The sequence below is a fragment of the Marmota marmota genome, unplaced genomic scaffold, assembly GCF_001458135.2.
Source record: "Marmota marmota marmota unplaced genomic scaffold, marMar, whole genome shotgun sequence".
In the NCBI taxonomy this organism is placed as follows: Eukaryota; Metazoa; Chordata; class Mammalia; order Rodentia; family Sciuridae; genus Marmota; species Marmota marmota.
Window position 1 is genome coordinate 8126429 of NW_026000000.1, and position 14658 is coordinate 8141086.

At 46.7% G+C, this 14658-nt stretch overlaps 1 protein-coding gene across 7 annotated transcripts in view; it reads right to left on the reverse strand.

Moving 5' to 3' along the window:
- Positions 1–14658, reverse strand: part of Wdfy4 (WDFY family member 4) — a 274400-nt gene that overhangs the window by 18478 nt on the left and 241264 nt on the right. For 6 of the 7 annotated variants that reach the window (XM_015498911.2, XM_048807491.1, XM_048807492.1 and 3 more), the window contains 6 exons: positions 12698–12851; positions 11060–11151; positions 7093–7305; positions 4006–4153; positions 2674–2858; positions 1682–1840 (listed from right to left, as the gene is read on the reverse strand). In XM_015498911.2, coding sequence (XP_015354397.1) covers positions 1682–1840; positions 2674–2858; positions 4006–4153; positions 7093–7305; positions 11060–11151; positions 12698–12851 — 951 coding nt within the window. The remainder of the gene's footprint in view (positions 1–1681; positions 1841–2673; positions 2859–4005; positions 4154–7092; positions 7306–11059; positions 11152–12697; positions 12852–14658) is intronic. The other variant, XM_048807497.1, reaches the window with a different exon arrangement.

The following is a 14658-nucleotide window of genomic DNA, read 5'->3' on the forward strand; positions in this document are numbered from 1 at the left end:
GAGGGGAGGGGAGGGGGGATAGTAGAGGATAGGGAAGGCAGCAGAACACAACAGACACTAGTATGGCAATATGTAAATCAATGGATGTGTAACTGATGTGATTCTGCAATCTGTATTTGGGGTAAAAATGGGAGCTCATAACCCACTTGAATCAAAGTGTGAAATATGATATATCAAGAATTATGTAATGTTTTGAACAGCCAACAATAAAAAATTAAAAAAAATAATAATAAATAAATAAATAAATAGGTATCAGTGATGCTTGAGAGAGGAGGGCACTCGGCTTTCATTTCCAGTCTCTTAGACCAGGGCACTGACAACTGATTGGTATTGGGACCAGGAGTCAGAAAACCTCCAGGAGCAACCTGAAAGTTTGGAAAGGCTTGAAGTACCACTGTTGCTTGGGGAGATTTCCTTGGAGAGTGAGTATGGGGGCAGGGCACCTGCATGTGCCTACAGAGCCATATCTCAGCAAGTGCCAGCCCCCCAGGATGAATGATCTCCCTCCCTCACTGCTCCATTCACTGCTTCATGGCCCAATTATTAAGTGCACACCCTGCACTGCCCCAGGCCATGGCAGCAGGGGAGAAAGGCAGGTCCTGGGAGACAAACTGACTTGAAAGTCATCTAGAGAAACCCAGAATCTGTGGGTTCAGTGAAGCATGATCAGTTTAGGAATCTGGTCCAGGTGAATTTTGTGTGTTTTATTTTGTATGTTTATTTTATTCCGTGTGTGTGTGTGTGTGTGTGTGTGTGTATGTATGTGTATGTGTAGAGTTACTTGGGGGCTATGGCCAAATAAAAAAAGTGTGGAAATTATTTTTGGTTCAAGTTGGAGGTTCAAGTTATATTCTAAGGCAAGTTCAAGAGCACACAGGGAGAAAGCATGGGATTTTGAGGTAAACAAACCCAGGCTCCAATGCACACTTATCCTTTCTGAGACTGTTTCCTTGTCTGAAATTGAGAATAACATTCCTTTGCAAGAATAAAATTAGTGCTGAGAGAGGCTCTGGTGCATTCTGTGTGTTAAGTAAATGACAGTCCCACCCTGATTAGTATTACCAGTGGTGTTGATCAAGAGGTAGGGCCAGTTCTGCTTCCGGCCTACCCACTCTTGGTTCTATTCTTGCTGCAATCACTTCCCTTCTGAAATTATCTCATTTCCTGGGTCTGTGAACTTAGATGAGCCCTGCACTTCTTTGCATCTCAGTTTTATTCACTAAGAAAATAGGGGTGATAATATAGTTGTTTTACAGAAGTGTTGTCTGGGAAAATGAGGCAATCCATGGAAAAGTGCTTGGCATAGTGGCCAGTCCATGACAAATGCTCAGAAAAGAATCATCTGGTGCAAGGAAAATGATTTCGCTAGCTCCCAACACCGCGTGTAAATGGAAGCAGCTGCCAGTGCCTGGTGCAGCACACTGAGGTGTGGGCCTCCACAGAGGCACCTGCCCCGTGCTCATCAGATCTACCCAGAAGACAGCTGTGGGCCACCCTCCACTCCTCACAGTGCTCCCTCTCGAGGAAGGCAGGGTCCTCGTCCAGCAGGGAGTAGAGGTGTTCAGGTACCACTGCTGTGCAAGGCACTGCACCTGCCTGAGGTACCTTGCCTGCCAGCAGTCCTGTCCCTGCCCCAAATGTTGTCCCTGCCTGAGGCAACACACTTGCTTGAGGCACGTACCTGCCTGAGGCGCAGGCCTCTTGGGCGGCCTTTGACCAGGCTGAGCTCCCACACACACACCACAGCACTGGCCCCAGAGGTGACAATCATTGTGGAGGTTGGGCATATAGCACACAGACAGCGGCCCCAGGCAGCCAGGTTCTCGAAGGTCATCAGGATCTGTGGAAAAAGGGGAATGAGCACTGGGATAAGGCTGGCAGTGGCCAGGAAGCCAGGATAGAGTGGAGACACCCCAGCGAGTCTGGGTGCCCTGGGATCCAGGGACAAGTCATGTGTTCAGGATCCAGAAGCAGGTGACCAGATCCAGGCCATTCCAAGTCTAAGGTGGAACTTCTTCTCTAGTGGTGGTGAGAGATAGGTAGAGGGATGCCACGAGATCCTGTGAGCACCAGAGGCAGCGGCTCAGCATGAGGTGGTGGGGACAACTTTCAGATGGGGGCATTTCTGAAGCCAGTTTTGATGGCTGCCTCATGAAGCCAGTTGGTGAGGGTGAGCATGGAGGGTTGCGAATTTTTTGGATGTGATAGGATGGGGTGGGAGGAGCGGGGCGCTGGGGAGAAGGTGGAAACAGCTGGAAGATAAAGGATGGGTGGGAAGTCTTGCTCCTGAAAGGCTGCTGGATGTTTAGCAAGTGTCCTACGAGTCTAAGCCATGCCTGGAATGGCAGGAGGCCCCAGACTTTCTCACTCACACTGAGTGCACATCTCGGTGGGCTCCATGTAATCAGGGGACAAGCCAAACTTTGCTCTGAAGGAGAAGAGTATGCTGCCAATGTGAAAGTTCAGCTCCTAGGAATGTGGGTTGGAGGTCTGGCTCAAGAGGGTCTTTTCAGGGTTGTATGAACCCTTTCTCTCCTAGGCTATGGACACAACCTCAGGGGGAAGTGTGTGTGGGTGGCTGTCCCTGCCTTGGGCTCACTGATCTAGAGACATTTCAGCACTGGAGGAAGGTGGAGGTCCTGATGCTGGTTCTGTTCCCCTGTGGCCACTCACCTTGTCTGAGCCATAGCTACCCAGGCAGCAGCTGAAGTCATCAAAGCCCCAGCTAAAGGTCCTGTTCCAGAGAGGTGGCAGCAGCACCTTGTTCTTCTCCACAGCCAGGATGGTCTTCTCGGTAGGGACAATGTGGCCAATGGCCCCTTTGGGGGACTCTGATCCTAGGGAGAAAAGGTACATATCTGACCCCCCCCCCCCGCCCAGTTAGTATGGCAGAAACTATGTAGTGAGGGAACAACACCTATTTTAGCTGGGCCCAGAAAGAAGGAGTCCCTGCAGGCCAAGCATGTGCAAGACAAGCAGCAGCTCCCTAAGGCTGCCTTAGGTCTATGATGGCCCATGTCCCCTCTCCTTGGCTCCTCTAGCTTGGGCACACACATTAAGCCAGTGGCCACATAAGGCTTCAGTGTCTCAGCAATGACGCCAGGAGAGGAGGAGGCCAGGCTGGCTGTTGGGGCAGATGACACAAAGCCGTAGGGCTTCAGGGTGACTTTGCCTATCCAGCGCTTCCTGCCTTACTCGGGGAGGGGGCCCATGATCTGGGGCATGGCCACAGTCCTTCAGTAGCTGCACTCTAGAGGCCATGCTTAAACCCAGCTGGAATACAGATCAGAGTTCAGGGTTTGCTGAACTCTATTCCAAGCCTGGTGATCCTGGGCAAGTCAATCTATCCCTTTCTACCTCAGGGGCTCTTCTGTGGAATGAATATAATGATCCGGTCTCAGTGTGTTCCATTTAGCGTGTGTGAGGACTCACTGCTGAGAATGTACATCTTATCCACTCCATGACGAGGTCCACCCAGTTCCCTGCCCTGTGCTGGGTAAAACGGGAGACCCACCCAACCTGGGCCCTACAAGCTACAGAGCTAGGAAACAGTTGGGCTGGGACTCACACCAGTCTGTCTTCCCCAAGGCACATGTTCTTAGCAACCAGGGCCAGGCCCACCTGGGTTCTTGGGATCAACTGTGGCCAAGGCATGGAGGTGGCAAGTCTGCCTTGGAAAATTTGAGACTGTTTTTTAGAGGGGAGGAGAGAGAGGGAAGGGTGTTTGTATATGTGTCTATAGATTGTTATGTATATAAGTGTGTGTGAATGCAAGAAAGAGAGGAGAGTATATCTGAGGCATACAGACATGCAGGTCTTCAGCAGTCAGGGTCTAATGGAGGCACTGGAAACTTCAAGGCCTCCCCAGATGTATTTGGAGATAAAGCCATTCAAAGCCAGACCCCAGTACTTGGCCAGGCCTGTGCCCTGAATCTCCAGAGGAACCCAGTCTCTGAAAGGACTACCTTGGGACAGGGTAAAGAACAAGCAGGGGTAGGTAATCACCTTTGACTGTGACTTGGGAGGGTCTCAGTGACTGTAGGCTGTAGAGAAAGGACTGCGAGTGGCTAGGCAGGCTGGCAGGCGTGGAGACATCCTTCCCAGGTGACGGCTTCCCCATGGTGGTCCTGGCTGGGTGGGGTTTACTAAAGAGCTAGAGAGGCACATATATTGCACAGGTCATTAGGGAACAGATGTCCAGAGGAGGAGCTTTCCCTATGCACACTACAGCTGTGCCTTGATCTGGGCACTGTCAGGACTGGGCTTTCTCTTCAAGGAGCTAGAGCATAAACGGAACCCTCTTATCTGACCCTCAAATGTTGCAAGATGAAGGGCTTGGAGTTCAGAGAGGGGCAGTGACTTTCTCAAGGTCCCAGAGCTAGCCCTCCTAGCTACCAAATCTCTTCTTTCCCAAAATGCCTGGGCAAAGGCTGACCTTGTTAAGGCCCTGGTCTCCAAGAGAGCTGCCTCTCACACCCTGGAGTTAACAGGACACCCTGTCCCTCCCTTGATCACAGGGCTCCCTTTATTTGCTTGGGCTTTTTCTCAGGTTTTTATTGTTTTTCTTTCCTCCCTTACAAGTTCTTTGCAGCTTCATTCATCCAACTATCAACACAGAATTCTTGAATGTACCTATTCAAATATTCCAAAGAGCACAGTCAAACCTTGCTAGTGGACTTTCTTATTCTCATTTTCTCCAGATCTCTGCCATCACACTGTCCCCAATGCCAAACTTTTTGGACATTTTGGAAAAAGGTTAAGTGCAAGGCTGCACTGTCTGGCCCGTTCCTTCCTGCTGGAGCAGCGTGTGCATCTACAGCCAGCTCTGGCTCTCCAGCTGCCCTCCCTGGCTGGGCTCCTGCAAGGCTGCTTTCTCCAGCCATCTGCATCCTGCATTCCCAGAAGGAAACATCTGCCAGACACCACACTGGAGAGAACCAGGGTGGGAGCTGTTCCTCACCAGGCACAGAAGTGGGGACAGAGGTCAAGTTTAATGGGCAGTTGGGAGTTTCAGAGAAGCATTGGCTCAGCCCTTGGTCAAATGCTAAAAAATCTAGTAAAGCTGTGTTGGTGATCAATTCAAACACAAATCAAAACAATGGCTTTTCAAGGAGCATTTTGTAGTGCACGTTCTTTCTCACACAGAATGACTAATGTGTCCACAGACTGGGTTTCTGTTCTCTGAAACAGCTTTAGTAGACACGGTGCCTAGACGGAAGAGTGTGTGATCTCAAGCACTTTAATCTTGTTTAAAAGACTGGGATAGCTCGGGAATTCTCATTCTAATGATTACTTAGAAGTATTTTGGGGGGAGTGGGGGTAATAGGGATTGAACTCAGGGGCCACTGAGCCACATCCCCAGCTCTATTTTGTATTTTATTTAGACACAATGTCTCACTGAGTTGCATAGTGCCTTGGTTTCGCTGAGGCTGGCATTGAATTTGTAATCCTCCTGCCTCAGTCTCCTGAGCTGCTGGGATTTACAGGTGTATGCCACCATGCCCAGCTAGAAATATTTTTAAAAGCTCATATGGATATATAGGTTAAACATTTCTATTCCAAAAATAAAAAATCTGAAATGCTCTGAAGTTCCAAATCTTGTGAGTGCTCACATGATGCTCAAGACATTTTAGACTTTGAAGCATTTCAAATTTCAGGTTTTTGAATTAGGGATGCTCAACAGGAAAAGTTTATGCAAACATTAAAACAAACAAACAAACTAAAATCTAAAATACTTCTGCACCAAAGTATTTCAGATAAGGATATGAGTATCCTATATCACTACATAAAATAAGAATATAAAACTGTATATACTTCATGATTATACTGATGGGAAAGTATCTGTGCATATGTACAAGGCTGCAAGTGCATAAAACTGGACCCAGTTGGATGGTGGTGCCTACTTGGAAGTATTTCATTGCTTTTTCTGTATTATTATATATTTTTAAAATCTTACAAACAAAACCGCTAGGCCACTGAGTTTCCTAAAATCCTCCCCTTTCCAAAAAACTGCAAACATTGTATGTGCCATTTAATCTCCAAGTCACCTCATGCCCCTGTCATGTCCCCCATACCTGGGAGTTGAGCAAATGCATATAAGCCATAAAGGGACAGGTGGAAAAGATATTGTTAGTTTTGCACAAGCTCCAAGAGGAGTTCAGCCAGCCTTCATGGTTCATGCAGGGAAGGCTACTGAGCAGGACTGTCCTGAATTGGCCGGGTTTAGGCACTCATTTCCCAGGATAGTTGCTGACTATCCAGGTGATGCCCCCAGCCTGTGGGGCCAGGGCTCTGACCAGAGATGAAACAAAACATCACACAGAACCAGTTTGTGGATCAATAGGGATGGGGTCAGTTAAATAAGCACTTTTCTTGCCTGTGTTTCATAAATAGGTCATGTTGCTGAGCAGATATCCCAGTGGGAAATGGAGCCAACAGAGCCAAAGGCCCAGGTGAGAACATTGAAGTTCACCAGGCCCCGGCAGGTGGAAGGTAGATGTTTTTACAACAGTGGCAATATCACCCATGCTTTGCACCTACCTACCCACATGATGTATCTACCCAGGGCTCTACCTCTATTTCTCAGTGATGGTACAATCCAATATAAGTGAGTTATTTATTTTCTCTGAGCCTCAGTTTCCTGATCCATGATAAAACACTTTTTATATACAGAGCTTATGAGAGGATACAATGATATAATCACACAATTAACATTTGTTAAGTGCTGGTCACATTTCATACACTTTCATGTACTTGATGTCTTAACTCATCAGAAATAATTATCCTGAAGGGTAGATATTGATAAAAAAAAAGAAGTATAATGAATCAATCATAGTGTCTGTCACTAGCATCACAGAAGGATGTAACCTTCACCCATTATCATTAACAATGTCATCATCTTCATCTACATCAGAAGGAAACCGAGGGGTAAGCCCTGATATTGAATGCACAGAAAGATGACTAGGGACCATTTTTTCTCTCCAGTCCTCTCCCTTGCTCCTACCGCAGGAGAGAATGTGCTCACTCTCTCTCCCAAGCCCACATGGTGCATACTCTTTTGAGAAAGCAAAACAAATGCATAATCTGAAGTACCTGTTTGGGAACTTGTCCAAAGTTGCTGACAAAGCCCAGGATGGTGCTCTTGATCAGAGGGTCACTGATGCTGCTGAGGTCCACTCTGTCTCCATAGAAGTAGGGGTGGAAGGTATTAATTGCCTCCACTGCAGCTGGTCCCTGCTGCTTGTATCCAAAAATGAGATCTATCCAATGATGGAGGTGAGCACTGACAAAGTCACTTTCCAGAGCCTGGAATCAAAACCCAGAAAATGTGAAAACCCAGCCCTCTCATGGACTCATGCACCCTCTGCACAGACGGGAAGATACACGTGCTTCAGGATGCTTATTCTGCACAGGAGAGATGGCTGGTGTCTCCCAGCCTTAATGAGTAGGAAGCAGGCAGATGAGCCAACCACCCCAGGGAAGCTGGTTCCTGCTTACAGTTCATGGCAAATCAGATCTGACTGTTCCCGTCACCCCAGATCATCCACTTCAGATGATAACCATGCCATTCAGAACATCCATGTGGTGTAGGTCTGCAAGTGACATCTACTTGGAAGAGACCAGGCAGAATGATGTTCTGAGGTCCTGCTGAGATCTAAATACAGAAAGTTGATTCTGACGAGGGATCGTCAAGAGGTTGAGACCAAGTGTAGTGATTTGGAGAACATGCTCTGGAGTGGACTGAAGTGAGCATTGCCACTCACACATTTCTGATCATCTCTGTTCCTCAGTTTCTTCATCTGTAGGATGGACAGTAATTGTACTTTCTTCCAAGGTTAATGTGAGGATTAAATTGTCTCTGTGTTTGGAGCAAAGTGAGCTCCATGTGGTGAGGTGATTACACTGAGCACCTGCGAGGTGTCAGGCAACGGCTTGGATTTATCTGTGTTTTCTCTTCCCATTAAGAGACCACCTCTTGCTGGTAGGGATAATTTCAGCAGTTCTTGGGCATGGTAATGTGTATGTCTGTGTGTTTGTGTGTGTGTGTGTGTGTGTGGTATTAGGGATTGGATCCAGGGGCACTTTACCACTTATCTATATCTGCAGTCTTTTATCAAATTTTATTTTGAAATAGGGTCTCACTAAATTTCGGAGGTCTCACTAAATTGTTGAGGCTGGCTTTGAATATGCATTCCTCTTATCTTAGCCTCCTGAGTCACTTGGATTACAGGCAAATGCTACTGTACCCAGCCCATTATATAGTTTTTGATTTTGCTATCCAAACTTCAACTTTCATGCCTCAGACCCACTCCCCTCCAGGGGATATTCAGTTTCACTGAGAAGATCTCACTTCATACAAATACTGAGAAGTCATTGACATCTGGTTGAGGGGACCTTACTAAATCATCCCTGAGAGGGAAATAATAGAATCTACCCTTTTGATGCACGTAGGCCCCCAAGAATGTAAGTTTTCTTCATGGGGCATTTCTGTCCAGCCTTGGGCATGAAAGTGACAATGAATGTCCTACTTATGTACCCAAGGGGCAAGTGTGACGACCTGAGGACCATTCTGTCCATATGCAGCCTCACTGTCCCCATCTGGGAGGACAGGAGATGTTTCAGACTCAGCCATGGAGTTTAAAGCCTCTAAGTGGGAGCTAAACCTCATCCTGCTCAGGTACACAGCTCCCACTGGAAGCCAGCAACATCTAACTATAACTAAGTAATGTTTAACAGTCCAAGTAATTCAGCACAGCAGACAAGCATACTGGATCCTTCATGGGTGCAGCCTTGATGGATGGTGCTAGCTCAGATTAGGAAACCCAGGTTGGTAATATTTCTTAGAAGTTGCTACCTATAAGCAAGAGGATATGTGCCCAGCATTTGGATATCCCAGTCCACTGGAGAGTTGACACCTTTCTGCTGAGTGCAGTCCTTTGGGGCTGCAGCCCTGGAACTCAAAGATTTTCATCTCATTTCCTTGGTCCTCTTGGGAGCACATGCATCCCTCCACCTGGGCCTAGGGAAGCTGGGGCACTTGTACCAGCTTAATTTCTCTGAGGTATTTGATCAAGTGGCTTTGAAGCCCAGAAGCTCACACTTGAGTGATGCCATATGAGCCTTGATGAAAGGCATGGTACTCCTAGACCTGGAGCCCACCTCAGGGCCTTCTGTAAATGTTTGCACTAAAGCACTTGCTGGGACTGCAACAGAATGACTATGTACCTGAGGGAATGGCACCAGCCTTGGCCCTTTTCCTGCCACTTCATAACCAACACATTTTCATATCCTAAGCTCTTCCGGACCATTCCTCCACTTCCTTTGCTTAACCCATCAGGCTTTCTCTTAACCCATCAGGTCCCCGTCAGCAAGCCAGGGTGGTAGACACTTGCTAAACACATCCCATAAGTTTGGAAGCCAGGAGTTGGGGCTGGTGTTTTCCTCAATCCCCATAGCCATGTCAAGACCCTTGTTCCTCTGCCTTCTTGTTAAAAAAGAAAGAAAGAAATCTGTCCTCTATGCTTTCTGAGATCATTTCTACCCCCTCCTCAGCCTCACTGCTGCCATCTACCCACTTGTCTGCTCTTCTCATTCACTGAAAATGTCACTCCTGGCTATACCATCGCTTCTTCTCCAAGATCTGTCATCACCCTCAGGGACTGCAATCTCTGGCCTCTCTGGCCCTTAAGCTCTCCCCTCCAATGATTTTGCTTCTACTCCACCCAAAGTCATGCAGTCATGACGCTCCTTGTTATAGTTCAACCCATAGGTTCAGTTATTAAAAGCTTGGCCCTGGACTGGCACTATAGAGAAGTGACTGAACCTTTAGAAGATAGGGCCTAGAGGAAGGAAGCTAGATCATGGGGAGTGGGTCCCTGAAGGAGATATTGGAACCCAAGCCCCATTTTTTTTCTTTCCCTTTTTATCATTTCTCTATTTAGAATGATGTTGGCCTTGATTTTGATGTATATATTTTGTACAATGTTGATGTATGTTCCTTCTATCCCTAGGTTTTTGTTATTGTTGTTTTTGTTGTTTTTAGCATGCATGGAGGTTATATTCTTTAAAATGTTTTTTTTTAAATTTATTCAGATAATCCTGTTGTTCTTTTCTTTAAGTCTATTTATTTGATGAATTACACTTATTAATTTCTGTGTGTTGAATCAACTATACATTCCTAGGGAAAAATGCATTTGATCATGAATTTGAAAATAATCAAAACAACCACAGAACACTTATCAAAACATATAGATAAGCAGATTTGATCCATCATTCTCTTCCCACCATGATATTTTGCCTCATCACAGGCCCCAAAGCAAGAGAGCCAACCGACCATGGACTGAAACCTTTGAAACTGTGAGGCAAAATAAGTCCTTCCTCCTTTTAAGTTGATGACCTCAGACATTTGTCATAGCAATGGAAACCTGTTTAACACAGCCCTTAACCCATGTCACTATCCATAACTGCTCCATCTTCAAAGCACCCATTCCAACCTTCCCACTAGCGGAAGCCACATCTTCACCTTGCTGGTCATTATTAACTACTTCCTAAGGCTCTTATTCCCCCTTATCAGAACCTCCATTCCTCTTGAGCCTTTACTTCTTTGCAGTTAGTCATCCCTCTTCTGTCATCAGCTATATCTTAATCCAGCTTTGATTTTCTAGGTAATAGGTCAAGCCCTCCCCAGTCCTGGAATATTTTTTTGGTAAGCGGGAGCTCCTTGGACTCTCCAAACCTTCTCTTAGGTGTACTGGGCAGCATGACCCAGGGAGTAGCCCTGTTTTTAGGGTGGGCTAAAGTCACTGACATCTTCCTGGACATGCAAACTCTCTCCTGTAGTGATGTCCTCAAAAAACAGGCAAAAGGGCAAAGCCCAATGGGGCTCTCAGAACAGCCCAGAAACCAGGCCATTTCCTGACACCCCAGGGTATAGACCTTACCCATTCTGTAACACAAAAGGCTCAGGGCTTGTCCCCTCTTCTGGGACAGGAAGCTTCTATGAAGGTTGGGGGGATGCTGAGGTACACATCAGAAAATCAGAGGCTCTGGTGTAACTCACCTGTCTGTGCAGGCTGATGAATTTCCGAGGGTCCCCATCTGCCCAGGGAGGAAGTTGCACGTCCCCCAGCGTTGTCCCGTCCTGCATGCAGCCTGAGTGGGATGCAAAACAATAGGGGTTGGGATAAACAGGAACCCTCACTGGGCTCAGACCTAGAATTGCCTTGATGTGTTAATTGGAGTGTGAGCTTTGTCCTATGCAGCATACACTGCTTCCAGCATCCTCTCCCTGAAATGTTCCCAGTCCTCATGTGCTTGGTCTCTCCATCTTCTTCTCCTCCACAAGGTCCTCCTTATTCCCTAGGCAGCACTAGTGCTGGACTCCCAAGTCATACAGAATGATCTCAGTGTCACCATTGTTGGTTGAGCTTCCTCCCCACTACACTAGGCCTTTTCATCTGGGTGTTTGAATAATAGGGAGAACTTATTTACCCAGCTTAAGTAAAATCAATACAAGTTGGCATATTGTACGCACCCAAGTCCAGGCCAGGCACCATGGGAGGCTTTGGGAACACATTTTCTTACTGAATCTTCACTCTAACTTGATAATTCATGCATTTTTCCTCCATTTTTAAATGGAGAACACAAGGTTTTTGGAGATTCCACAGAGAATAAGAAGAGCCTAGCTTCCATCTCAAGTCTCCCCTACCCATTAGCTGTACAACCTTGAGCAAGTTGCTTAATATCTTAGGATTCAGTTTTCCCACCTGTTAAACTGAAGGTGATGACAGGAATTATCTCACAGAGCTGGCATGAGGATCATAAGATAAAATAAACATAATAGTACTTAGAACAATACCAGACCTGTGACGGAGGTTCAATAGATGTTAACTGTGATCTTGTTGGAGCTCTCCAGAGCCTTCATGGCACAACTAGAATAATTGTTTTGCTATCTCAAGTTTGAGGGCTGTGCCTTACCTGGCCCTTCTCATCAGTCAGTCTTAGCCCACTTGTCTCCTCCTTAGGCAGGTTCTTCCTTGGTCACTTACTCTAAGTGGCCCTCTGAGTCACTTTCTCTGCCCTGGTTCTGACCACACATACCCTCAGCAAGTTGCCCCAACTTGGCAACATATACATTTGCAATGGAGGCTCCCAAGTAATATGCAATCTCCAAGGGACCTACTCCTGAATTTTTTGTTCCTCCTCTAGAGTAGAAAGAAGGCCTAGCTCATTCTGGGCTGCAGGAACAAAGAAGAGCTGTAACTCAGAAGTCTGCCCATTTGCAAGACTGGCAGAAATGGAGCTGGTGAAGAGCTCAAGGTCACAGTGCAGCAGGACAGTGCTGGATTGAGGCTACTAGCAAGAGCTCCTGCTCTCTGGCTGCTGCCTTGCTGCCAGTTAGAGCCTGGAGCTCTCAGAGAAAAGGTCATGGCTGGGCAGGGTCCCAGGAAACCAGGGGCCCAGTGTCCTTTCTCAGCAACCTCCTTTGAACATGGATGCTGCCACCCAGCAGAAGCCTCATATCCCTTGCATTGGTCTTAGTGAGGGGCCTGTTTGTTGAGGTGAGTTAAAAATATTCATATGAAATTAGTTGCCACCCAGGAGCTGCAGGAAAGAGACTATACTCCCCAGAACCTCTGCTCCCCACCCCAACTAGTCCTCACTCAGATACCCAGGCTTTGCCCAGACCTCTACTCACCAAACTCCACTGCATTACAGTTGGTTAAGAACTCAGGAAGATAGAAGAACTCTGGAGTCAGCTCCCTGACGTCACTCATATTCTCCCTGGAGGCAGACTCCCATGCACTCTTCATGCTGTGGAACATTCTATCTGCCACATCAAAGCTTCCACCCTGCATGAAAAGGAGCCAATATGATCAACCACATGTGCTTGAATACTCAGGCTGGCCACACTCTGCATGCACAGGCCTCCTTCCATCCATGCTGCTTCAGTGGCACAGTTTCCACCATTGGGACTTTTCACTCATTCTACCCACACAGGCACATGCATCAGCCCATGCTTGTGTGCCATGGTTTCTTCACACATCTGTCCATTCAGTCACTCTCTGGAACCTTATGCCTTTGAGGGAGGACCCACAATCCATGGGGTTTAAGGGATCCTGCTTTATCAGCAATTGAACTTCAGATCAGAGATCAGAGATCAGAAAATCATGGTCAACTCTCTAACCATTCCCCCAGGTTGCTGAGGGCCACTCTGAATCAAGCACCTAATTTGAGGAAGTAGAGATAAGAATGACTTTCACTCTGCTCTTGAGAGGCCCACACTGGAGTACCACAGGCAGGAAATAAGAGAGTCAACTACAGGACAAAGAGGTGGGTCAGCTATTCTGCATGGTAGGTCAGCAGAGGTTTTTTGGAGAATCTCAGCCAGAGGTGATTCTGGAAGCCTGGTGATGGGGAAGCCAGCTGAGTTCTATGCAGAGGTCAAGGCCTTGATAAGAAACAGAGATGGGAGGAGGACTTGTAGGTCAGGGCTCTGGTGACATCTAATACCATGCACAAGGCATGGGATGGGATGTGAATGTAGGAGGAGACCTTGCTCAAGGACTAGGACTTGACAAGAAACAATAGGCTTGAAGAAGTAGAGCTGGAGCTGTCAGAGGATGGGAGGCTGGCACATGAGGACAGAATGTCTGCACACCTGCCAAGGCCAGCCTGCGTTCCAAGGCTCATGGCAGGTGCCCTTTTGCAGCCTGAGTTTGGCAATTAGGGATGAACCTGGTAAGATTTGAGGCACAATTCTTTCTTTGGATGCTCTAGATCTCTTACCTGAATTGTCAAATTTCTTCATTTCAATTGTCAAACTGACCACCCTATTCATCAGATGGTCTTAGGGGTCAGAAGAAGGCAGAGAACAGTCTTGAATCAGGTCCTGGTTGGAAAGATGAAGAAGCTGGGGACAGAGAGACTTCAGGAAAGGAGTTTCTGAAACTGAGCCTTGGGTCTACTTAAGTGTAGACATATCCAACAATATCTACCTCCCTGAAATTCTGTAGTTCACTTGTCTTTATCAAGACTAGGCCTTTTTTGAAAAAAAAAATATTTGTTTTCTTTTTGCCAAGTTCTGCAGGACACACATGAGATCATAAGAGTAAAGAGTAGAGCACTGTCCCTGTCATCTCCCTTCACTTTAGAGAGGGCTAAAGATTTCTATCAGCATTTACCTAAAGCAGCTTTGGGTAGCTGCAGCCATGAATGAAGGGTAAGAAAGGAGAAAGGCATGTCTGTTCTGTTAGATACTATACTCTGTGAACATATACACGATTTCTCTTAATCCTCATAGCAGGTACATTGGAAAGGAATTGCTATTTCCATTTTGAAGACATAGGAAACTGATGCTTCTCAAAGCATACTGATTTTCTCCTAAGGCCTTCAAAGCAGTGAATAGAAGAGTTGGGGTCAAACCCATAGATGCAACTTCAAATGGCATGCTTTGCCTCATGTCGTTTTTTTTAAAAGTAAGTTCCTGATTCTGTCATAAACTTGAACTACTACCTATGGGCCAAAGTGAGACTTAGCTCTTTCTGTAAGGGAAGAACCTGGTACACACCCAAAGAAGGCCTTATGTGGGCACCCTGGTGAACATGGACTGGCTGGTCAATTTTCCCAGATAGATTTGTGGATTCAGAGGAATCCATG